Genomic DNA, 23,286 nt, shown 5'->3' with positions numbered 1-23,286 from the left:
ATATACTGAATTATTCTCTCAGAAGAAAAGTCATCGTATATCTATAATTTAGTGCTCTTCAATTCAACAACTTCTTTCCCACCTGCACTATTTCTGGCCAACTATTCATATTTTATACTGTTGTGATCCCACAGCATAATTCTGAAATAAAGTGAGAAGAAAAAACACACAAGAGAATTAAGAATATAAGGAGCCTTGGCCAGTTAGCTCAGTGGTAGAGCATGGGCCCGTGTTCAATTCCCAGTCAGGGCACACAGGAGAAGTGACTATCTGCTTCTCCACCCTTTCTCCTCTCCCTTCTCTCCCTCTCTCTCTCTCTCTCTCTTTCTCTCACTTTTCTTCCCACAGCCAAGGTGTCAATGCAGCAAGTTGGCCCAGGCACTGAGAATGGCTCCATGGCCTCTGCCTCAGGTGCTAAAATGGCTCCTGTTGCAATGGAGCAATGGTCCCAGATGGGCAGAGTATCACCCTCTAGTGGGCTTACTGGATGAATCCAGGTCGGGTGTATGCGGGAGTCTGTCTCTCTGCCTCTATGTTTCTCACTTAAGAAAAATACCAAAAAAAAAAAAAAAAAAGAATATAAGGAAAGTAGATTTGTTCACCATGAAGACCCTGACTTGCTCTCCTGAGGACCAGTAACACTGAGCAATGCAGAAAGGTTCCTGGGACTTTTGGAAATTATATAAAGGGTAAATTGAAATTTGTCTAGTTGCACCCCTGTAGGAACACTGCTCAGAAACTTCTAGGCTGGATTACTTTCCTTATTAATAAATTAATTTAAGTGAGAGAAGAGGAGATAGAGAAACACTCCTGCATGTGCCCCGATGAGGATCCACCCAGTGACCCCCATCTGGGGCCAATGTTCTGCCCATTTAAGGCCCATGCTTACAACCGAGCTATTTTTAGTGCCTGAGGTGAGGCTGCACCAGAGCCATCCTCAGAGCCTGGGCCAATGCTTTCAAACCAATTGAGCCATGGGTGTAGGAAGAGAAGAGAGAGAAAGAGAGAGAGAGAGAGAGAGAGAGAGAGAGAAGAAGGAGGGAATGGGAGAGGAAGCAGATAGTTGCTTCTCCTGTGTGCTCTGTGTGTCCCAAACCCGGGACATCCACACACTGGGTCAATCAATGCTTTCTTCATTTAAAGATTTTTGTAAAAGCTTTTCTGCTTTTCAAGAGAGGACTCTGAAAAAAAAAAACTAATTTAAAAACGTCTATGTGAAAATGCTCAGAATGGGTTATCTTACCCATGTTAGATCAGAGCTGACCACAAATGAAAATGTATGTATCTTATTGCACTTTTAATAGCCTTCAAAAATAGTTAAAAGCAGAACAGGAAAATGCACTGAGAAAGTTACTTGGTCAAGTCATGCTTTGTCAGTTTTTTGGAATTGGAAACCTCTTCTTGTTCTATAATAGGTCTTCTTTTCTTCTCTTAGTCTACCTCCTGCTCTGCCACCAGACCAATTTTTCTAATACATCAGTTTCCTTGTGTCATTCTGTTTAAAATCTCAGGACATAAATTTAATGGGGAAGGGAAGAGGAGTGGCAAGGAGCAGCAAATTCACAGAATAATTATAGCTAAAATATATCCCACATGGTGTGCCAGCTATTGTTCCAACCACTGTGCATGCATTAACCCATTTAACACTCAAAACCCCTAAGAGATAGATGCCATTTTTTTAAAACTTCATTTTAAAGATGAGGTTTAGGAACTAGCTTAGATCGCACAGGTGACCTTTCAACTCAGGCGGTCTGATCCAGAGCCCTCACACTCTTCACCACTCTGTCTAAATCCTAGTGCTCAAGAGGACCTCAGGGGCACAAAAGAAAAATATGCTTTCTGTTAATGTTGTTCTTGATCTCTGAGAAGTCAAAAGGGAGTATGAGGCTCTCTGGTTTCATGTGCCTTTCACAATCTAAGGGGAACTCTTTCCTGTCTTAGTCACTGTCCTGTCTCAACTCTTTTAATCTAGCAAAACATTCTTCACATTTTGAAATACTGTTCTTCCTTCTGACTTTCTGTCTTTCCAAAGCATCACTATCACTTAGAGCCCACAGTAAATCCTGCCTCATCATAGCAAGCACATCTTCTCTGACCACATTCATCGGAGGGACATCTTTGGTTTCCTGTAACTGCTGGGGTACAAATCAATGCTTTGGTATCATCACTCACTGCTTTGTAGGGTTCTCTTCTCGTGTGTTTTTTCTCACCTCCATTCTAAATTTTAATTCCCTCAAAAACATGGCATAATAACAGTATATGCTTCAGGGGGACTTTGTTGACAGTGTAAAGAAGACAACTGCAAATGTTCCATAAGCAGCAACCTTATTTAGAGAACATCCTTGGCTTGAGAGAAAAAAGTAGAGAAAAAAATAAACACATAGAGTGAAACATGCTCTTCTAAAATTGCCTTGAACAATTATCACAGGGTTGGAACAATACACAGGAAATGTGTTTTATTTGATCAGCTTTTCTTTGTTACTCCTAGTGATTTCTAACATATACATTCCCAACTTACTGGTGAGCACTTTAAATTAAAAAATATATATATTTCTATTTGTGCTAGATGAGGAAGAATCTTGGCCATTTTTTCTCTCCTTTTTGGCATCATTGCTTCTCAGATTTTATTGAATTAAAAGGTGGCATTTATTTTAATTTGTTTGTTACTTTATCTCAAGAATTCTTTCTTAACATTTACACTAAACTTGATAATCACATGTACCTTTGAGAAAATTCAGAGTACCCTTAAGTTCATTATTCAGAATATTTGGGGGAGGGAGGAGCTGTAACTATGTAATTTTTTTCAGGATGTGTAAGTGGATGGTATACCTTATAAGTTTGATACAGGGGTGGGCAAAGGTAGGTTTACAGTTGTTTGTATAAAAAATAATATAATAATAAATAATAATACAAGAATAAACTCTGTGTTTCATATACTCACAACTGTAAACCTACTTTTGTCCACCCCTGTATAAACTGAAACATAAAATTAATGATGATTAACCTTGAATGAGGAGAAGGTTTCCAGTGAAGAGGACACATAACTTCCCAAGGCTTAAAGTCTAGACTCTGATTCTGGAAGGGAGTACAGGAATCGCCAAAGCCGGCGCTTCTGGCTCATTTGCCTGGAGATGTAATTGGTTAGAGAGGATGGGGAGGAGGTAGGAAATGTAAGGGAGGTTCAGGACAGAGATCTGTTTCCTGTTCCCAAGCACTGGTTTCCTAAGAATCAGTGAAGAAATAGATTCTATTCTGTGTGCACTTATAAAGTGCTTTGTTTCTAGCATTCCTTTCCCAGCTTATTTCTGCAGAAAGCCCACATGGCACCATCAGGCCTTGAAAAGTTCTGAACAAAGGGCAACAAGTCCTATTTTTCTTGACTTAGGAAAGGTTCATCCAGAAACTCCAAATAAGCATCCAATAGGCACTCTACTGCCGGACTGTTGTAAATGAAGTTTCCCACTGTGGTGTTGCTGCTTTGGGTCTTTTTGGTAGATATATTGACATTTGTAACCATTATATTAATACTGTGTATAAACAAATTGTGGTGATAGAAATACTTCTCTCTTTCTCTCTCTTGCCTCCAAAACAAGTACTAAAATAACAGACAAATGTTTTAATCCAGGAAATATTAAAAGTGGGAAAATAATAACATTGATTTATAGACAAAAACTAATCAGGCTGTGGAAAGGAGAGAAAAATGAATAACAAAAATGCAGACATCTTGTCATTAGTTCCCATTCTGACCAGAAAGGCTGGCAGGTAACACAGGTGGGTCTAGGATTAAGCAGAGCTGGGACACAAATCTTGCACTCTGTTTATTACACCTGTCACAAAAGGGCCCTAGAAATGTGAGGCTCTGAAAATGGGCTTCTTAATTTATTTATAACAATACTGTAAACACACTGTCTTAGTCTATCCCTGAATGAAAATGAAGCCATATTTTTTTTTTTTCTTTTCTGAAGCTGGAAACGGGGAGAGACAGTCAGACAGACGCCCGCATGCGCCCGACCGGGATCCACCCGGCACGTCCACCAGGGGCGACGCTCTGCCCACCAGGGGGCGATGCTCTGCCCCTCCGGGGCGTCGCTTTTGCCGTGACCAGAGCCACTCTAGCGCCTGGGGCAGAGGCCAAGGAGCCATCCCCAGCGCCCGGGCCATCTTTGCTCCAATGGAGCCTTGGCTGCGGGAGGGGAAGAGAGAGACAGAGAGGAAGGAGGGGAGGGGGTGGAGAAGCAAATGGGCGCTTCTCCTATGTGCCCTGGCGGGGAATCGAACCCGGGTCCCCCGCACACCAGGCCGACGCTCTACCGCTGAGCCAACCAGCCAGGGCTTGAAGCCATATTTTAAAAAGAACAGTATTCAAGGTTGGGTGCTTTTGAACCAAGTGTTTCTCTGTCAATTTTGTTAGAACTAGAGAACACCTTTTTTTTTTTTTTTTCATCTTGTCTTGTTTTTTTTTTTGTTTTTTGTTTTTGTTTATTTTTTTTTAGAGAGAGGACAGAGAAAAAGGGGGGGGGGGAGCAGGACGTATCAATTCATAGTAATTGCTGCTTATATGTAACTTGATGGGGCAAGCCCAGGGTTTCAAACTGGTGACTTTGGCATTCCATGTCAACACTTTATCCACTGTGCCACCACAGGTCAGGCTAGGAACACCTCTTTAAAGAACTTATTTCCAACTAACTTCCTCCCACTTCCCCCCCAGATTAAGGGATGATGATGAGTTCTGGTTCAGTAGATGAAAGCCTGAAGCATTTCTGAAAAGGCAATGGAGAAATGGTTATATTGTCACACTGAGTGCTCTTGAGTATTTAAGATAATTTAAGAATATGTGGAACTCTTAGATAAGCAATTAGTGGGAACCACCCCTCTGATGTATAAGATAAATATTAACAATTTCCTAACTACAGATTAAGATGTACCAGTCATCCTTACATTCCTGAATTACAATGAAGAGTGGGTCACAATTCATCTTTGTTATAGACTGAGAACAAATGTTTTAGGACAACAACTAGGTTGGCTTTATTTATCGTAAAAAACTATTTAACCTTCTCAGCACTCTTTACTGTAGGGGCTACTTGTGGGATTTAATTACCAAAGCCGGTAGTGTAAGGCTAATGACATCTGAGTGCCTGGTTCTAGTCAGATATTCTGTGATGAATGGAATCAAACAAGTTTGCTAATATTGGTATATCTTTGTTTTTTGTTTTTGTTTATTTTTTTTTAGAGAGAGGACAGAGAAAAAGGGGTTAAATTACTTTTAACAAAATGATGCAAGGTTGTGGTTTCTACTCACTGTAATGACATTTAATAATTTATCTCCACACTCTTAATGGAATTGAAATACTGTAACAATGTATAGTACCAAAAGTATACAAATATACTGCTTATAAAAACTAGGGAATATTTCAAAATGAATATGAAGCGATAAAATATCCCCTAATTTTTGTGAGCAGTATACTTTAAACTCAACTCAAACTTCCCTGTCTGAAATAGCACACATCCCTTTACTCTCCCTTTACCCTGCTTTTTCTTATTGTATCTATTATTTACCAAAATTATATTATTTTATGATATAACATAGTATTTTATAATATAATATATATTTTTTTGGTCCCCTCACCATAAGAATGTAAGCTCCAGGCCCTGGCTGGTTGGCTCAGTGGTAGAGTGTCGGCCCAGCGTGTGAAAGTCCCAGGTTTGATTCCCAGCCAGGGCACACAGGAGAAGCGCCTATCTGCTTCTCCACCTTTCCTCCTCTCCTTCCTCTCTGTCTCTCTCTTCCCCTCCCGCAGCCAAGGTTCCACTGGAGCAAAGCTGGCCCGGGCACTGAGGACGGCTCCCTGAGCTCCGCCTCAGGTGCTAGAATGGCTCTGGTTACAATAGAGGAACACCACAGATGGGCAGAACATCGCCCCCTGGTGGGCATGCTGGGTGGATCCCGGTGTGGTGCTTGCAGGGAGTTTGTCTTTTTGCCTCCCTGCTTCTCACTTCAGGAAAAAAAAAAAAAAAAGAAAAAAAAGAATGTAAGCTCCGTAATGTTATAGCTGCACTAATTATAATTATTCATAAAGGAAAAGCTTTTTACCTCCCCTTACCTACCAAAATAAAGTATAAATTTCTCCATTTTGAAAAGTGTATTTATAAAAAAAATTCTGTTTGTAAATAAATGAATTTTAAGAAATTGGTTTGTGATAACGAGTAGCCAATAAAAGTTTTCAACAGGATCTATGTACTCTAATTATACTAAGTGAGAATAAATTCACTGAATCATTTAATTAATTAATGTTATTTAATAACCACTTATATAATACATTTAAATTATTTAAATATTTAGAAATATTAAAAAATGGATTTGGTGGTGTTTTGCTTTGCCATTGGTCCTTGATAATCTCTAAATGGCATATCAAAATTCTGTAGTACCACTATCTAGGAACATTACTGTATACATTCTAGAATTATATTCACAAAACACAGGAGGCTAATGTAGAATGACTTCCAAGGGCCAACACTGATTGTACAGCCTGTTTATTTTCTCTAGCCCACCTAATGTGGTTTAACTAAATTTAAATTTATTTAATGCTGGCTATCTCTGTCTCTGCCTCTTTCTTTGGGGGTGGGGAGTGGGGGGAGGATAATGAAAAGAAGAAAAGAAGCAGTTTTTCCTTCATTCAGACAAAAATATAGAAAGGGTCTCATTTCCCTTCTTTCCCCATTCCCTGTGGCCAATAAGTAGACTCTCACAGGTTCAGATCTGTTACCTCATATAACTTCACTACCAGTGACTAGATATTAACAGCTCACTTTGGGCATGGGCTCAGAACCAATAAAGGCCTGTTGAGCTTGAGAACTTCACCATGACAAGATTCTAAGTTGCATGATACATACAACTTCACACAGGGCAGCTGCATTCTCTAGTTAGAAATCTGTCATGCATGTGACCTCTTCTTACTCCTGCCCCTCCCTCAGAGCTTCTCATTGCCACTCCATCTGTCCTCCCTACCTGTGCCATCAGAAAGGAGGTGATCTTAACTCTCATCAGCTTAGTTCCTCCTGAGACCCCAGACAGAGCTAATGGGGTCTAACTATATTTGATGTAGCTTGACTTAGACAAGGTTAGTAAACTAGAGTATTTTTAGTTGGGCTGAGTGGTAGAGTTCTCTTTTGAATCATGAGCACCTTCACCATCTAAACTGTAAGCAAATATTAGTATGGTAATGACTTCTTTCATTTCCAGGAAGGGAAATACTCTCAGAAGAAAATTCTATTTTATGCATTGGCTGACCCCTGCTTCATCTGATTTATTTGTCTCCGATATTAGATCAATACAACTTAACTCTCAAGAAATATTTAGTCCTTCTTGTACTGGCCATTTCTTAAGTAACTTTAATTCAAAATAATCAATATGCCAAAACGGCATATTGTTACTGGACAAAAGGGGTCCATTTGCTTGCGCACATCAAAGCCCAATAAGACCCAAACAGGAGTTTGCAGCAAAGAAAGTAAGTTGATTTTTAGGAAGTGGCCCAGGCTCAGATATAGGTTAGCTGATACTCAAAGACGTGGCTTCCAGGGGATGATTATACAGGGGGGAAGTCATTCACCATGGTGACTAAGGGAGTTAGGGTCGTGGCCAGGGTTATGGTCTCTACTGACTGGTCTGTACTATGGCAGGGGGTAGCCAATCAGTACAACTGGCCCTGATGTCAGCCATGACATCACCATAGTTTCCCTATCTTGGGGCCTGGAGTGAAAATATAACTGAGGCCTAGATGTTCACTCTAGTTAACTGAAACTCAGTCTCTGGGGTCAATAGACCTGAGGCTTTGTTCGTAAGATTATGTGATGCTGACTAGAACCTCAGTGTCCTGATGGCTTAATGATTAAGGGAGTGGTACTGCAAGGGAAAGGAGGCAGGTGAGTCAGGGTGCTGGATGAGGCCAGTTTGAATCATAATGAAAGAAAGGAGAAAAAGACATATTAAAGAAATGAAGTTTCTATGGATTACACTACTTTGGGTCAACCTTCCTTGAGCTCCAGCAGTCACCAAATCTGGTTTCTCAGACATATCTGATATAGCAGTGGTTCTAAGCTGGGGTTGATTTCAGCATGCCAGGCAATATCTGCAGACAGTGTTTGTTATCACACTTGGGGCACAGGCTACTGGCATGTGGTGAGTTGCTGCTAAACCTCCTCCAAGGCACTGAAGGGGGCTAGGATGTCACCCCAAAATATGTCATTTGGGCATAAGAATTATTTTGAGCCAAAGACAACTGAGAACCAACAAAAGCAAGAAAAGCTTTTTTTACCTACCCTTAAATGCCAAAAAATAAATTTCCCCTTTTGTAAAGTAAATTTACAGCCATAAATTTCCATTGGTAAAGATGCCTCTGCACCAGGCAGAAAGCTACTTCTGAAGATGACTCATCACCTGGGAAACTCACCTGCACTATAAGACAACCCTTATGAGCCACACATTTCCTCCACTCACCTCCTATAGCTTGCCTCTCCCTGCCTAGAAACTTTGCTTTTCTTTGTTTAGTCTATGATGATAATATAAACCTGAATTTTCTTATCACATCCTAGAGTCTCATTTCTTTCGAAACTCCTGTGCAGATGTATGACCCATATTTCCCCATGTATAAGAAGCACCTTGTTTCAAAAAATTTGGGGTCTAAAAACTAGGTGCGTCTTATACAGTGGTTGTGGCATTTCAAATCCCATAGATGGAACTGAGGACAAGGCAAAATATGAAGACAGCGATTCGTTATCAGACACAGATGAGAACAAGCTAATGGATGGGAGTTATGAGTTGTATGAATTTTGTGATGAATAAAACTTGAGTTCAATAACTTTATGTAATACATTTTTTTCAAATTTCAGGCCCCAAAATTAAGGTGTGTCTTATACATGGGAGCATCTTATACATGGGGAAATATGGTAATTAAATTTTCTTTTTCTGTTGTTAATCTGTCTTTTATCAGCTTGAGTTGTAAGCCTAGCCATTGAGCCTGGGAGGGCACAGGTTAAAAGATTTTTCTTCCTAACAGCATGAGACACTCTCCCACAACAAAAAATTATCTGGCCCAAACTGTAAGTAGAGACCAGGCTGAGAAACTCTGTTCTATATCAATAGAGGACAGAGAGAAGCATGAAAAATCAGCATGGTGTTTGGGAGCTTAGCAGCTGTGGTAAGCCAAACAAATTCTCCTTTATGGCTTTGAGTCTTGGGCATATTACTAAGAACTTCAATGTTTCAAACTGTGCTTAATAAAATGACACTGCTGGATTAAACGGATGGGTTTTAATCCTATGTCAGTCCACCAGTTACAGAATTAAGTGCTAGACCTTGTGCAAGGACACATGTTCTGGTTAAAGTACAAGGAAGAAGAAATCGTGAAAATTTGACTAAATCACAATGGCAGTGACACTTGTGTTAAGTTAGGAAATTAGGGAACAGAAAACTTGGGACTTTTTAAATAAAGTGGTCCGTAGGCTAGGATTCACGCCAATAGGCTTGATAAGCAGCAAGCATAGCTGCAAACCCAGAGACCTCCTTCTGAACGCAGTGAGGAAAGAGGTGCTTCCGGGCTCCAGGTCCAGCTTCACTGCTACCATGTGACACTGGGCAAGTCTCAGAGCGTCTCTGTTACATCAGGAGTGGGCCTGTGCTCTGCGGGACTTCCTCTAGGTCTGTCATTCTCACTCAGTGGCGTCTTCACCACCTGCTCTGGCACACAAGGATCCTGACAACTCTAACAGGATGCCAGGGAGATATATAGATACAGATCTGCAAAAGTATTGGTAACGGAAATAAGGAACAAGAGGAATACGTGCAGGTTTGCATAAATGGGAAAACCTTTAATTTGATAATCATTTATTCAACAAACATTTGTTTACTGAGCATCTCCTCTAAATAAGGTATACAAAATTCTATTTTTTTCTTTTTTAAAGTTTGTTTTAAATGAACCTGAGAAGTGCTTTGAAAATTTATTTCCAAAAATGTATGGCCGTTGACACACAATTCCACCAGTGAAGCGCCTTTCTGCATTCCACACAGGACAGATGGGTCTCCACTAGCTAATATCCTCCCACGTGGTGCCGTCACAGCACAGACAGATGGGTCTCCACTAGCTAATATCCTTCCGCGTGGTGCCGACACAGCACATATTGGAATATTCTTCTCCGTGTGAAATAGAGATGTAACTTCTATTCTGATCTCGACCTGCTACTGTGACTTTCTTCACAGCCTTGCTTTTTTGAAGATTTGAAGTGACCTCTTTTCTTAGAGAAATATGCAAGTGAGTGAAAGTCAAAACTTGAAGGCAGCACCCTCATTCTGTAGCGCTGGTTCCTGTCTGGAATCACGGCTCCAGGATCTGACCGACAGCCTGCTGTGCGCTCCACGCTGGGAAGGCATTGGCTCCCACACTTACATCTTCAAGAAGGCCACCTGGAAAAGGAAGAACCCCCCCAGTTTTTTACTTATGTAACATAATGAAATGGCTGAATGCATATCAAATCCGAATCAGGTAAGTCTGGTCAGTAAGGATGCATGCTGATCTAAAAAGAAAAATAACTCTTTGGTCAGACACTGCCATTTTACAGAAGAGCCAATTAGTCCATTTAAAATAAATCATTCAGATGATTCACATATACTTTGAAGAAAAAAATATTTAATTGATACTAAAGCTGTAGGACTGTGAAGTAACCCAGTTCTCTCTCCCACTGGTTCAAATGGCTGTTTGGACCTTCCCAAAGCAGAATTCTGCGTCTAAAGGTTCCTGAGCAGCCCCAGCTGCTCATCACTACTGGTGATCACCCCAGCCTCTCCTCAGGTCACGACAATGCTTCTATTCTCACTCAGTTGTACAATATTTATTGTACTTGTCAGCAGCAATCAATAATAAAACTCAGTGTTTTTCTTCTTTTTTTTTTTTCTGAAGCTGGAAACGGGGAGAGATAGTCAGACAGACTCCCGCATGCGCCTGACCGGATCCACCCGGCACGCCCACCAGGGGGCTACGCTCTGCCCACCAGGGGGCGATGCTCTGCCCACCAGGGGGCGTTGCTCTGTCGCGACCAGAGCCACTCCAGCGCCTGGGGCAGAGGCCAAGGAGCCATCCCCAGCGCCCGGGCCATCTTTGCTCCAATGGAGCCTCGGCTGCGGGAGGGGAAGAGAGAGACAGAGAGGAAGAAGGGGGGGGGGCTGGAGAAGCAGATGGGCGCTTCTCTTGTGTGCCCTGGCCGGGAATCGAACCCGGGACTTCTGCACGCCAGGCCGACGCTCTACCACTGAGCCAACCGGCCAGGGCTAAAACTCAGTGTTTTAAAAAATTTTACTTCATATAGGCCTAGGTACAAAACATTTTCAGACTATTTAATAAGGCCCAGATCAAATGCATCTAATTTCACAATCGGTTTAAATAATAGAGAAACATAACAAAGTCAATCGTAAATGTTTAGGAAGTTTTAGTTCAGAGACGATAATAAATTGGGGACTGTGCCAATATCAGGTGGAGAGAGGAATGCAGATTAGAGATGAAGATGGGGGAGGATGAGGGACATGGGGAAGGTTATCCTAGACTTTTCCGGGAGGAAAGAGTAAGCAATAGAAGTAAAAGCAGTCATGTTGACAGTTGGTTCTTGAGTCTCCAAATGCAGCCAAAGGAGGTATGTATTTAATGAACTCTGTTAAGGGGGAAGAAAAAAGGAAGGGTCATGCAGGGCAGAAAGCATCTGCTTTATGTTGAGTAATTCAGAAGGATGTTACTCTTCGTAAAGTGCTGATACGAAAAGCACCTGCTGCGTTTCCATATCAACTTCCTGAGTTGCTATATCAAGTTCCGCAGTGAGAACACCAACGTTGAAGGAGCAGGCAAAAAGAAAGGCTGAGATTCCTAAACAGAATGTAAAACATGAACAACTGATACAAACCTCAGGGGCTTATTGTGAAAATTAAATGAGATAAAGTTATGAAAATACATGTGTTTCTCTCTCTGGCCTCTCAGATGATAATAGATAGTAGGAGTCCATCAATATCTCAGTTGCTAAGGGGCTGTTCAAGAGAGACCAGCTGGGTTCCTTAGGGAATGGTCATAGAATTCAAAGGTTGTTAAATCTGACTTCTGTCTCATTTTCAATAATGTCCCTATCAGGTGATAGCTCTACAAGAAGTTTGCAAAGACTTTCCAAAGAAGACAATACCACTACCAATATTCAGAAACAGAGAGATGAGGGATGAAACCAGTTATCTCTTTTTTAACTCTGAAATGCTACGTTATGAAATATTCCAACCAGGAACTACTCAGAATAACAATAACACCAATAAATGTCATTATAAAAGTTACAGTGAAGAACTGTAACTCTGGAATCATATAGACCAGTGATTCTCAACTTGAGGTGATCTGCCTATCAGGTGACATTTGGCAAGGTGTAAACATATATTTGATGTCCCAACTTGCAGGATGCTATTGGTATCTAGGGGACAGAAGCTAGGGATGCTGCTAAACATTCAGAAATACACAGGCCAGCTCCCCTAATCAATAGTGCCCATATTGAAAAGTGCTGCACTTTAACATAGGGTTTTAATTTTAGATCTCCCTTTTACTAGCTGTGTGACCTTCAACAAGCTTGTTAGCCTCTCTCAGCCTTTTCCCATCTGCAAAGTGGGATTTATAACAGGACCTTTCTAAAACATGTAAAACACTTTATAGGATATAAAGCCTATTTAGACTCCTTTCATCCTCAGCACAGTGACTTAAATAAAGCAGACACTTGAAACTGTTTTACAAATGAAGAAAGAGATGCTCAGAAAAATTAAGTGACTTGCTCAGGATACAAATCTTTGATACTGATGACAGGCTAAGGAAGAAACTTTGATTACTAACCCATGCTTTCTCTACAGATGAATGAGATAAAACTGAAGATGTTTAGGACTTTTAATCTTCATTATTGCTTCAAATATCAAACATTTATTTTCTTTTGCATGTCTTTGAATATAATTTCAAGATAGAAAACAAATGTATCAGAGGCTGGGCTGATTAAATGAAGTAACACAAAATGGAGGTCGCTCAAGAAAGAAATCGTTAAAATTTGACCTAATATTTCTTTTTTCACCTCTAGTTGTTACAGTTCCACCTGCCAAGTACATTATGTATTTTTACAGGACATAATAACAAGAATCTGCAATCATCCTTGGGAACAGATAGTATACAATGCATTTTAGCATCTTTTTATTTCAAACATTGTGAGTTAACATTGAAATGCTGATTTGTGTTCCCCAGCTTTTAACCATGACAGGAAAATTTGCTTTCCCTAACTGCCATTTATTTTGAGAGGATAATTTTATGTTGTTCCACTACACGGAGAAAAATCTCTGTATTTCATCTTTTTAGTTTTATTCCCAAAAGTACAAGTCTTAAAGCTTTTCAGACAATATGAGTACAGTTACAGCTTTAAGCCCCATTGTTAAATTTCTGATATACATAGTTACAGAAGTATAAATAATTTTTAAAAACAGGGAAGACAGGACTCTTTGATGTTGGCTATGCGGTCCTTCGTGTTCCCTGAGTTTGGACACTTGGGAATGGAAAGGGCAAGAGAGAGGGAGATATCTAAATATGTCTGTGCTGTGAGTCACCATCTAAAAACAATCTCTTTAAACCACAATAAACAGGGCCAGGCTGATGTCATAGCTGACCAAACGTTAAGTTTACAGCGCTTCAGTACATTTCTGTCAAACACACTTTTCAATGTTCTTTTATCATAGTTAACAAATTTATATTATTAAATTCTCTTCCTCAACATAGATTTGGAACTTCGATCAATAAGAGGGTATGCTGTCAAGCAGACTGCACAAGATAAACTTAGAATTTTATAAAAAGCTACACAACTGCTTTAGGGTGTGCTAAACAAGACAGATAAAACTGTAAAACACTGGGAAATGTGAGTTTCATAATAACTGCAGACTTTAGAATAAGTAGCATAGTCACAACTGAGCAACTGTTCCTTTTAAAGGGTGTCATAGACTTAAGAAAGGAAATATATAAAACTATGCCTTAAAGATGTGTTTTTTTTCAAAGTATAGCTCATGTTCAGTTATGTTCTGAAATAGTATGCTTTTAGGGCAGGGAAAAGAGAGTTTATAATTTATAAACTACAGTTTCTATGATCAAACTTTATAAAATAAAAGAGACAATAAAAATGTAAATATAAGCAGAAGAAAATAATTTTGTCAAGCATTTATAAAATATATTTGGCATCTTAAATAACACTGGGATGAAGTCATGTTTTCTAGTGGACACTAGGTCAAAAGCCAGCAATAAGTGGAACACCAGAAGAGGGGTGTGTGGGGGGGAGAGAGGAGAGGCCTGGGGCCTCTCCATCTCTAGTTGGGGCTGAAAATGTGGAAATATGTTACTGGGTCTTGACCCTATTCTTCAACAAAGCCAGGAAGTTCTAGACCAGGGGTCGGGAACCTATGGCTCGCGAGCCAGATGTGGCTGTTTGGATGGCTGCATCTGGCTCGCAGACAAATCTTTAATAAAAATAATAATAACGTTAAAATTATAAAACGTTCTCATGTATTACAATCCATTCATTTCCTACTGCTCATGTTCATGGTTGCGGGTGGCTGGAGCCAATCACAGCTGTCCTTCGGGACAATACCAAATTTTTATTGGATAATGCATAACATACACGGGTCGTTGTATGGCTCTCACGGAATTACATTTTAAAATATGTGGCATTCATGGCTCTCTCAGCCAAAATGGTTCCTGACCCCTTTTCTAGACATAAGCTTCTCATCACTTCTTCCAGAATAAACGGATTCTGGAAAGTAATGTTGGCCTTGGACGGTGCTGCTGTAGCGAACAACCAGTTGTGATGCAAGCACCAACACTTCCAGGTCTATAGAGGAAATCCAGTCTTGCTAATGATAGCACACCTAGGAGACAATAGTCTTCAGGTGTTACACAATAATATACTGCCTGAAGCACAAAACATCTTTGTTAGAGGATTACAAGTGGGCATTGGAATACATTCTATAAAACAGTGCTACCACAATAAATACACTATCACTCATAAGTCAAAATGTCCTTTTAATTTCTCATTCCTGTGGAATATCTTCATGAGGGAACTTGGCAGAGGGAACCGGCGGTACCACAGAAGCTCTGGGCCGGAATGGTGTTTTGAAAATCACTACTGCATTGGCCTGTTGGCGACATGGCTCTGACCAAAGAAGTTTATTCAGAAATAGAGTTACTAGAGTTTGGAAATGTAGTCTTTCTACAGTATTAATTGAAATATTTAGCAGCAAACTGTTTTAATAAATAATATTTCAAGGAAGCTATGCTCATGTTTATCTATCTCAAGGGTGCAAAGCATGGATATATTAAGAAGACAAGGCCCTGGCTGGTTGGCTCAGCGGTAGAGCATCGGCCTGGCGTGCAGGAGTCCGGGATCAATTCCCGGCCAGGGCACACAGGAGAGGCGCCCATTTGCTTCTCCACCCCTCCCCCTCTCCTTCCTCTCTGTCTCTCTCTTCCCCTCCCGCAGCGAGGCTCCATTGGAGCAAAGATGGCCCAGGCGCTGGGGATGGCTTTGTGGCCTCTGCCTCGGGTGCTAGAATGGCTCTGGATGCAACAGAGCGACGCCCAGAGGGGCAAAGCATCGCCCCCCGGGTGGGCATGCCGGGTGGATCCCGGTCAGGCACATGCGGGAGCCTGTCTGACTGCCTCCTCGTTTCCAGCTTCGGAAAAATGAAAAAAAAAAAAAAAAAAAAAAAAAAGGAAGACAATACAGGTCCTGGCTGTTGGCTCAGTAGATAGAGCATATAGATATCCCAGGTTCAATCCCCGGTTAGGGCAAACAGAAGAAGTGACCTCCTCTGCCTCTTTCCTTCCCACAGTCAGTGGACCAATTGTTTTGAGCATGGCCCCGGGCACTAAGGATAGCTAAGTTGGAGTACATAAGCCTCAGGCACTAAAAATAGCTCGGTACTGGAGCATCCACCCATCATAGGGTTGCTGGGTAGATCCCGGTTGGAGCGCATGAAGGAGTCTGCCTCACTATTGCCCCTCTTCTCACCTAAAAAAAAAGAAGACAATATATTTGGGATATTATTGTAATTAGAAATCCCAGAAGGAAACATGAACCCACATGAGGAACAAATAGCCTTCCATAGTAGATGAATGGTTTTTCTCATCTACAAAGATCTATTTCTATGATATTTTTAAATTCCTGTTTTAGTTGAAAATATTAATTCTTCTAACAGAGACATAAGGAAGAAACTTGCTTCATCCAGATAAAAGACTTTCTGCCTCACCGTCAAGGATGGAGGAGGGACTAGCTTGTAAGGTGTGGCTGTGCATTCCACTAGTTAACAGTGGGCAAGTGCCATGAAAACATTATATAGGCAGCAAGGAGAGGCTGTAACAAGTGGTCCTAGGGCCAGGACTAGTCAGTGTGTGTGAGTGCAGAGCTCTGTCAAGCAGGAAGAATGGCAAAGGTACTCAATCACACTTTTTAGGAAAAGGGCTAAGAAGAGTCATAGCTGCCCCATAAACTGTCCCAGATAATTTTATCTCATACTGAACAGCCTTACTTCTGTTGGTTGATATTCAACAAGTTCTTTACTGCAATTATTAAAACTCAGAGAAATATAATAAGTAATACAAAACTTGTATTGCTTTCTATATTTGTTTAATAACTGATTTATGAATATATTAATTATAAACAAAATTAGAAAACACAGAAAAGCACAAAAAATAAAAATAAAAATTTTGAAACTCTATTACTCAGCAATAACAACTTAACAATCTTGGATATATATTTCTAGACTTTTATTTTCTATATATATATATATATATATATAAATTTCTATATATGCTGGGTTTTTCTCTTTTTTGAGAGAAATAGGAAGGGAGAGATATGAGAGTCATCAACTCATAGTAGCATCACTTTAGTTGTTCACTGCCTTCATGGGGTGATGGGGAAGGGAGGGATTCTAGCCTCAAGCCAACAACTTAGGGGTCATGCTGATGATCCCACACTCAAGCTGGCAGGCCTGCTCTCAAGCCAAATGAGCCTGTGATCAAACCAGCAACCTCAGGTTTCAAACCAGGTACCTCAGCATTCAGAGTCAATGCTCTGTTCAATGTACCACCACAGGTCAAGCTATGTATGCTGGGGTTTTTTGTTTTTAGTGTATTGAATATTTTGGGGTGACATTGGTTAATAGAATTATATAGGTTTCAAGTGTACAATTCTATAACACATCATCTATACATTGTACTGTGTTCACCACCCCAAGTCAAGTCTCCTTCCATCAGTATTTATCCTCCTTTACCCTCATCTACCTCCCCCCAATCCTCTATATATGCTGTTTTATAATATATCCTTCTTTTAACCTAATAATATATTCTGGTAATCTTCCAGTGACAATGGATATTCTTCTAGTCCACTATATATCTGTATCACTTAAGGAAGAAAAGGACAAATGCATAACTTATTCAGTGGGAAATTAAATTTAAGGTTTTTGAGGGGGAAGATGTGGTATTGACTGTTGGGTCCAAAATACCCTTTAGTGTAATCTAGCTTAGCGGTTTTCATGGATATTTCATGTGATTTCACTGGCATCACCTGGGAATTTGTTAGGCAAATTCTTGTGTCCTGCTCTAGACCTGCTCAATCAGAAACTCTAAGGGTGGAACCCAGCAACTGGTGTCTTAATAGATCCTGATTCTACTTCATGCTAGAGTTCGAGAGTCATTGTTCTTGTCCAACCACTTTATAGAGCTGAGAAAACTTGAAGAAAATAACTTATTTACAGTGACACAGCTAATTAGAAGAGAGGTTTGAACATAGGCCTTCTAAGTCAATCCAGCGATTTCATTTCTAGAGCAGTGCAAACTGAAGACACTGGTCCGGAAAGACACGTATTATCTCCGGTCATATTTCCTGAAATCGATAAAGGAGGTCTGGCCCAACATAGACAGAGGGAGAGTTGAATCTTTTCTGTTGGTTATCTAAAGACTGAAGGGGCCAAATATCTCACGCAAACTGAACTATGGTGTAGGGTTAGTCTGCTAATAATTAAGTGAATGAATTTTTTTGTGTATGTGGGGGGGGAGGTTAAGGAGGGTGGAGACAGGGGGTGGGTAAGTGCCGATATGGTTATGTTTTCTAAATCTAGTTACTTCATGTATGTGCTTTAGCAGAATTATTTGATTAATTCTGGTAAAGGAAATTGTCATTAATTTGACTTCAAAATAAAGCTACCATGATGGCACCACAGCTGCCAAAGAAACAAAATCTCCTATACATTCCTTGGGGGAATATAATGTTGTATAGACATTCTAGAAAATAATTTGGCAGTTAAAAAAAAAAACCAAGCAATTACTATATGACCCAGCAATTACAGGCTTGGACATTTATCCCTGAAGTAAAAACTTTATGTTCACAGAAATAGCTGTATACAAATGTTCAATGGTGACATTATTTTAACAGCCCACTATAGTGGTTAAACTGCAGTACATCCATATCATGGAATACTACACAGCAGTAACAACCAGCAGATTGTTGATACAAGCAACAACTTGGCAGAATGCCCATGGAATTAGGCTAAAATTAGAAAGGCAATATCAAAAGGTTCCATATTGTATAACTCCATTTATATAACATTTGTGAAATGACAAAATTTCACAAACAGAGGTCAAGGTAGTGGTTGCCAGGGTGTAGGGACAGTGGAGAGGAGGGAGAGGGTATGAGTATAAAAGGGTAACTGGGGGGGGGGGGTTCCCTGTACTGATGCAGCTGTTCAGTGTCTTAATTGTGGTAGGAGAAACACAAACATGCACAGGTGACACAATTGTATAATACTTTATATACTCCCACGCACATACACAAATGAGTGGAAGCAAACCCAGGAAATTTGAGTAAGATGGAAGGGACTGTACCATGTCAATACCCTGGCTGTGATATTATGCTATCGTTCTGCAAAATGTTATCACTGGACAAAGTATACGAGATCTTTTGTATTATTTCTTATAACTACAAGCAAATCTACAACTATTTCATTAAAAATTTCAACTAAAAATCATGTCACGTAATACTTGACAAATCATCTTGTAGAGCTTAGTTTTATCGAGTTACTTTTAGATGTAGCTTAGAGATGCGTTATTTAAAGTCTTGCTCACCTTGATGTTCTGGTGAATGTATCACTGAGATCCCATTTTCCTCAGTGGAATGACCTGAGTAAGCCAGGAAGTTATATAAAGCAGATGGCTATGGTGAGACAGAGCACCATTATACTGAACATAGGTTGGGCTGACAGCCTGGCATTAAACGCTTAGGTTACATACAATAAATAGTACCCTAAATCTTAGGTTCTACATGAAGCACTTATTCTAAATAGTCCACTGAGCATTCTCTCTCTCTCTCTCTCCCCCCTCTCTCTCTTTTGCCTTGAAGTAAATAATGACAAAAGATTCTGTTGTTGTTTTTAATCCTAAATTTTCCAGACTCATACTAGACTCTCAGTTTTTTTTCAGACTGAATACATTATACTAAAACTATAATTTTAACCTGAAAAGTAATATTACCTTACAAAAAAGACTCAGTGAAACAGAAAAAAGTATAAAAAAGAAATGTATTATAATGCCATAACATAATTATTACTTGGGTCTATTTTCAGACAGTTTTAAGATAAGTTTTTATATTGCTTATCATATCTACCTTTTTTTATATCATAAACATTTTGATATGCCTCTCAATAAGTATTTTTACTTTGAAAGCTAGAAAACAGTCCATCATAACTTAATCCATTATAAACAAGAGTTGTTCCCAGGTTTGTTAAGATCCTATGTAATAATAAAATAATTATTGTGGTGTTTATAGATATTTCCTACATTTTAGAATATTCATTTAGGATAGAGTCCCAGAAATGGCGTTATTAGATTTAAAGATATGAATATCATTATAGTTTGATGCGTATTTTTTTCCAGTGAGCTGTACCAGCAGGCAATGGCATCAGCATTAGGTCTTTCTTGTAAAATTAGTGCTAATTAAATAAAAAAAAAATAACATATCAGTACTTTCTAAATTTATTTAATTGCTCTGAGTCTAAACATTCTCCCAAATGTTTGTTTAATAATTGTTTTTCTTGTGAATTGGTTAATTGTGAGTTCACATCCTTTTTTTAAACCTACCAACAGAGGGTTTAATTTTTTTTTAATAGTCCATATAAGCTCTTCAGTAACTGTTAATGTTTTTTATGCAGTGAAGAAATTAAGTGCCAGGCATTGGGCTCATCTCATTAAATCCTTACAGAATCCACTTCAAGTAAAAGTCTAATTGAATTGTGTCCCCAGATTATAAATGAGGAACCAAGGTTCAGAGAAGTCCAGTAACTTTAGCCCACTGCTATCAGCTAATAAAACAAGGCTGGGTTTACAACCAGATCTTTCTTCCCCAGCCTAGTGTTCCTCCATCATAAAAGCTCCCTTCCATCTAATTATGGTGAGAGATAATTGCTACAGTAACTCTAATTGAAGAAAGAATCCATACTACTCCAATTTTAAGTCAGATTTAGTGGCTGTTGGAATGACACAGGCACACTATTTTTTAAGAAGAGAGTAGATCATTTCTTTTGGATTAGATGGATGAAGGAGAGAGAAGATAGAATAGCAAATTAAAGCCCTTCCTATTACAAGAAAATAATTCTTTGATTAGAAGGGAAAGCTTCTGGCAAATGAGGAGGGCCAACAAGATAGATGAGAAAGTGGCCTCAAATTCAGAAAGAAATTTTTGTCCCCAACTTCAGAAAGCAGGATGGATTATACTGGTCTAGTTTAGCCAGTTCAGTAAAAAAGATTATGACTTGGAATAATTAAATAACAGTTAAGGACTGGTGAGAAAGGGATCAAATTGTAACCAGATGCTTATTTTCCCTAGCTAGTACTACTTAGGAATTACTTTGAAAATATAATATTTAAAAACATGCAAATCTTCAAAGGAAAACATGCTAATGTATCCATTTTTAAATAAACACCATTTATTTCTTAAGCCTGTTATTTGGAGTTGTGGGAAATAAACAGTGATCATAAAACTGTAATTCATTTATTTATTCTAAAGAAGGGATAGAAACGAACTTATGAGGATTTAAAACTACAACATGAAATGAAAATAAACGCTCAGACTGACAGAGGAACACACTGAAAAGGACACTGTCATGTGATGTTTTACCATCAGCCTCCGCTTTTCACTCTAAGCCACACAGAAAGCAGAGAGGGGCCCTTTTATACAGAACTGCTTAAGGAGCTTCTCTAAGTTGAGAACAGCTTTTGGGACTAGAAAAGGACATGCAGAGAACAAGGGCTCTCATTGTTCAAAGTGGTAGGTTTGCACCCACATTTAAGCTCCATTAGAAGCCAGAAGAAACCAGATGGATACTAGGGAGGTACTGAAAGGGAACCTCATATAAAAAGGAAAGAAAAGCTGGAGATAAGAGTAAATGGAACAGAGAGAAGTACAAACAGATTAGTGCGAGAAGGAAACACTCTACACAGCCACGGGTCCTAGGAGAAGCAAAGATGCACGCTCTGGACTATGGATAAACTGAGACTAAACCCCCTCCCTGATGCCTACAAGCTGAATGGCCCCTCAGAGCCTCAGCTTCCCCAGATGTACCCACTGGCGCTGTGGAGGTCACTGATAAAGGACATAAATGGCCCAGTAGACCCAGGGACAGTTGAGGCCCCTAATACAAATATATATTAATATAAATACATCTAAAGGTTTTATGTCAATGTTGCTACAGATACATCATTTCCTCTGTCAGCTGTTCATGAATAAATTCTTGTTTAATTATACTGCTCACAAAAATTAGGGGATATTTTCAAAATGAATATGAAGCGATAAAATATCCCCTAATTTTTGTGAGCAGTATATTTTTAAAGGAAGAAGCAGAAATAGCTTGTACGTATAAAATAATCAAGGCTTAAATAAGGTATTCTTTTGCTTGTACTACCTTAAGTAACAATAATATCTACCAATATTAGGTAATAAATTTGCAGATATTGCATCTGAGAAAAAAAGTGCAAACCTATAGTATTTAGCAAAAATAAGAATGCAGATAGCTTAGTGTAAAATATCACCTACTAATGAAAAAACAACTCAGAGCCAAATGACCATTTATTAGATATTGTAGGGTGGTCTTTGAGGGTATGTAATGGGTTGCACTCCTACAGGTTCAAATCAGCACATCCTTGGTGACTGACATAATCCACCTTAGAAATTCAGCCCCAAATCCAGAATTACTGTCTAAACCATAGGTTTTTAAGACATGAAACTATTTGGCTCAATTTACAATGATTTACGCCCTTCATAAAATATCCAGCTTGCATCACAACATTAACTAGAAAGAAGAATCCTACTGGTTGTTCATCAAGAGAGTCTGCAAAATGGCGAGAATGAATAGATGGATATTAGTGTGACCTATAACCACTCAGACATTAGTGTATCACCACGGGGCAGGGCTTTTCCAGCTACCAGAGCATCTGCTACTTGGAAATAACCAAAGCTCAACTACAATATTTTTGTTGGGAAATACCAGCCTCCTTTAAAACCAGCTAACTGGCCCTGGCCAGTTGGCTCAGCGGTAGAGCGTCAGCCTGGCGTGTGGGGGACCGGGGTTCAATTCCCGGCCAGGGCACATAGGAGAAGCACCCATTTGCTTCTCCACCCCCCCCCTTCCTCTCTGTCTCTCTCTTCCCCTCCCGCAGCCAAGGCTCCATTGGAGCAAAGATGGCCCGGGCGCTGGGGATGGCTCCTTGGCCTCTGCCCCAGGCGCTAGAGTGGCTCTGGTCGCGGCAGAGCGACGCCCTGGAGGGGCAGAGCATTGCCCCCTGGTGGGCAGAGTGTCGCCCTTGGTGGGCGTGCCGGGTGGATCCTGGTCGGGCGCATGCGGGAGTCTGTCTGACTGTCTCTCCCCGTTTTCACCTTCAGAAAAATACAAAAAAAATAAACAAAAAAACAACCAGCTAACTGCCGTAAAATGCTGGCCTCCATCTCACCCTGAAATCAGGTTATTGCCATCTTTCCACAGACATGCACGTTCTATGACCTGGCATGACTTATGGACAGAAGAACCGCCTATTTCAGTGCAAGTCAGAGCTGGCACATTACAGAGCTGAAGGAGGCAGCCCGGCTAAGGAGAAAAGAACACATGTCTTTTCCAGAGAAGAGAAAACATGGTCAGATAACCCAGCCCTCCTGCCTTAG

At 40.0% G+C, this 23,286-nt stretch overlaps 1 protein-coding gene across 2 annotated transcripts in view; it reads right to left on the bottom strand.

Moving 5' to 3' along the window:
• Window positions 1-9,860: 9,860 nt before the first annotated feature.
• The window catches only part of UBE3D (ubiquitin protein ligase E3D), a 156,238-nt gene continuing 142,812 nt past the window's right edge, over window positions 9,861-23,286 (bottom strand). The window contains exon 10 of one of the 2 annotated variants that reach the window (XM_066358963.1): window positions 9,861-10,456. In XM_066358963.1, the coding sequence (XP_066215060.1) occupies window positions 10,436-10,456 (21 nt within the window). In that variant the 3' untranslated portion in view covers window positions 9,861-10,435. Of the gene's footprint in view, window positions 10,457-16,006; window positions 16,093-23,286 lie in introns of those variants that run through there. The other variant, XM_066358961.1, reaches the window with a different exon arrangement.

The sequence above is a fragment of the Saccopteryx leptura genome, chromosome 1, assembly GCF_036850995.1.
Source record: "Saccopteryx leptura isolate mSacLep1 chromosome 1, mSacLep1_pri_phased_curated, whole genome shotgun sequence".
NCBI classification, from domain to species: Eukaryota; Metazoa; Chordata; class Mammalia; order Chiroptera; family Emballonuridae; genus Saccopteryx; species Saccopteryx leptura.
Note: the sequence above shows the minus strand (reverse complement) of the source record. Positions and strands in the feature narration are given on the sequence as shown.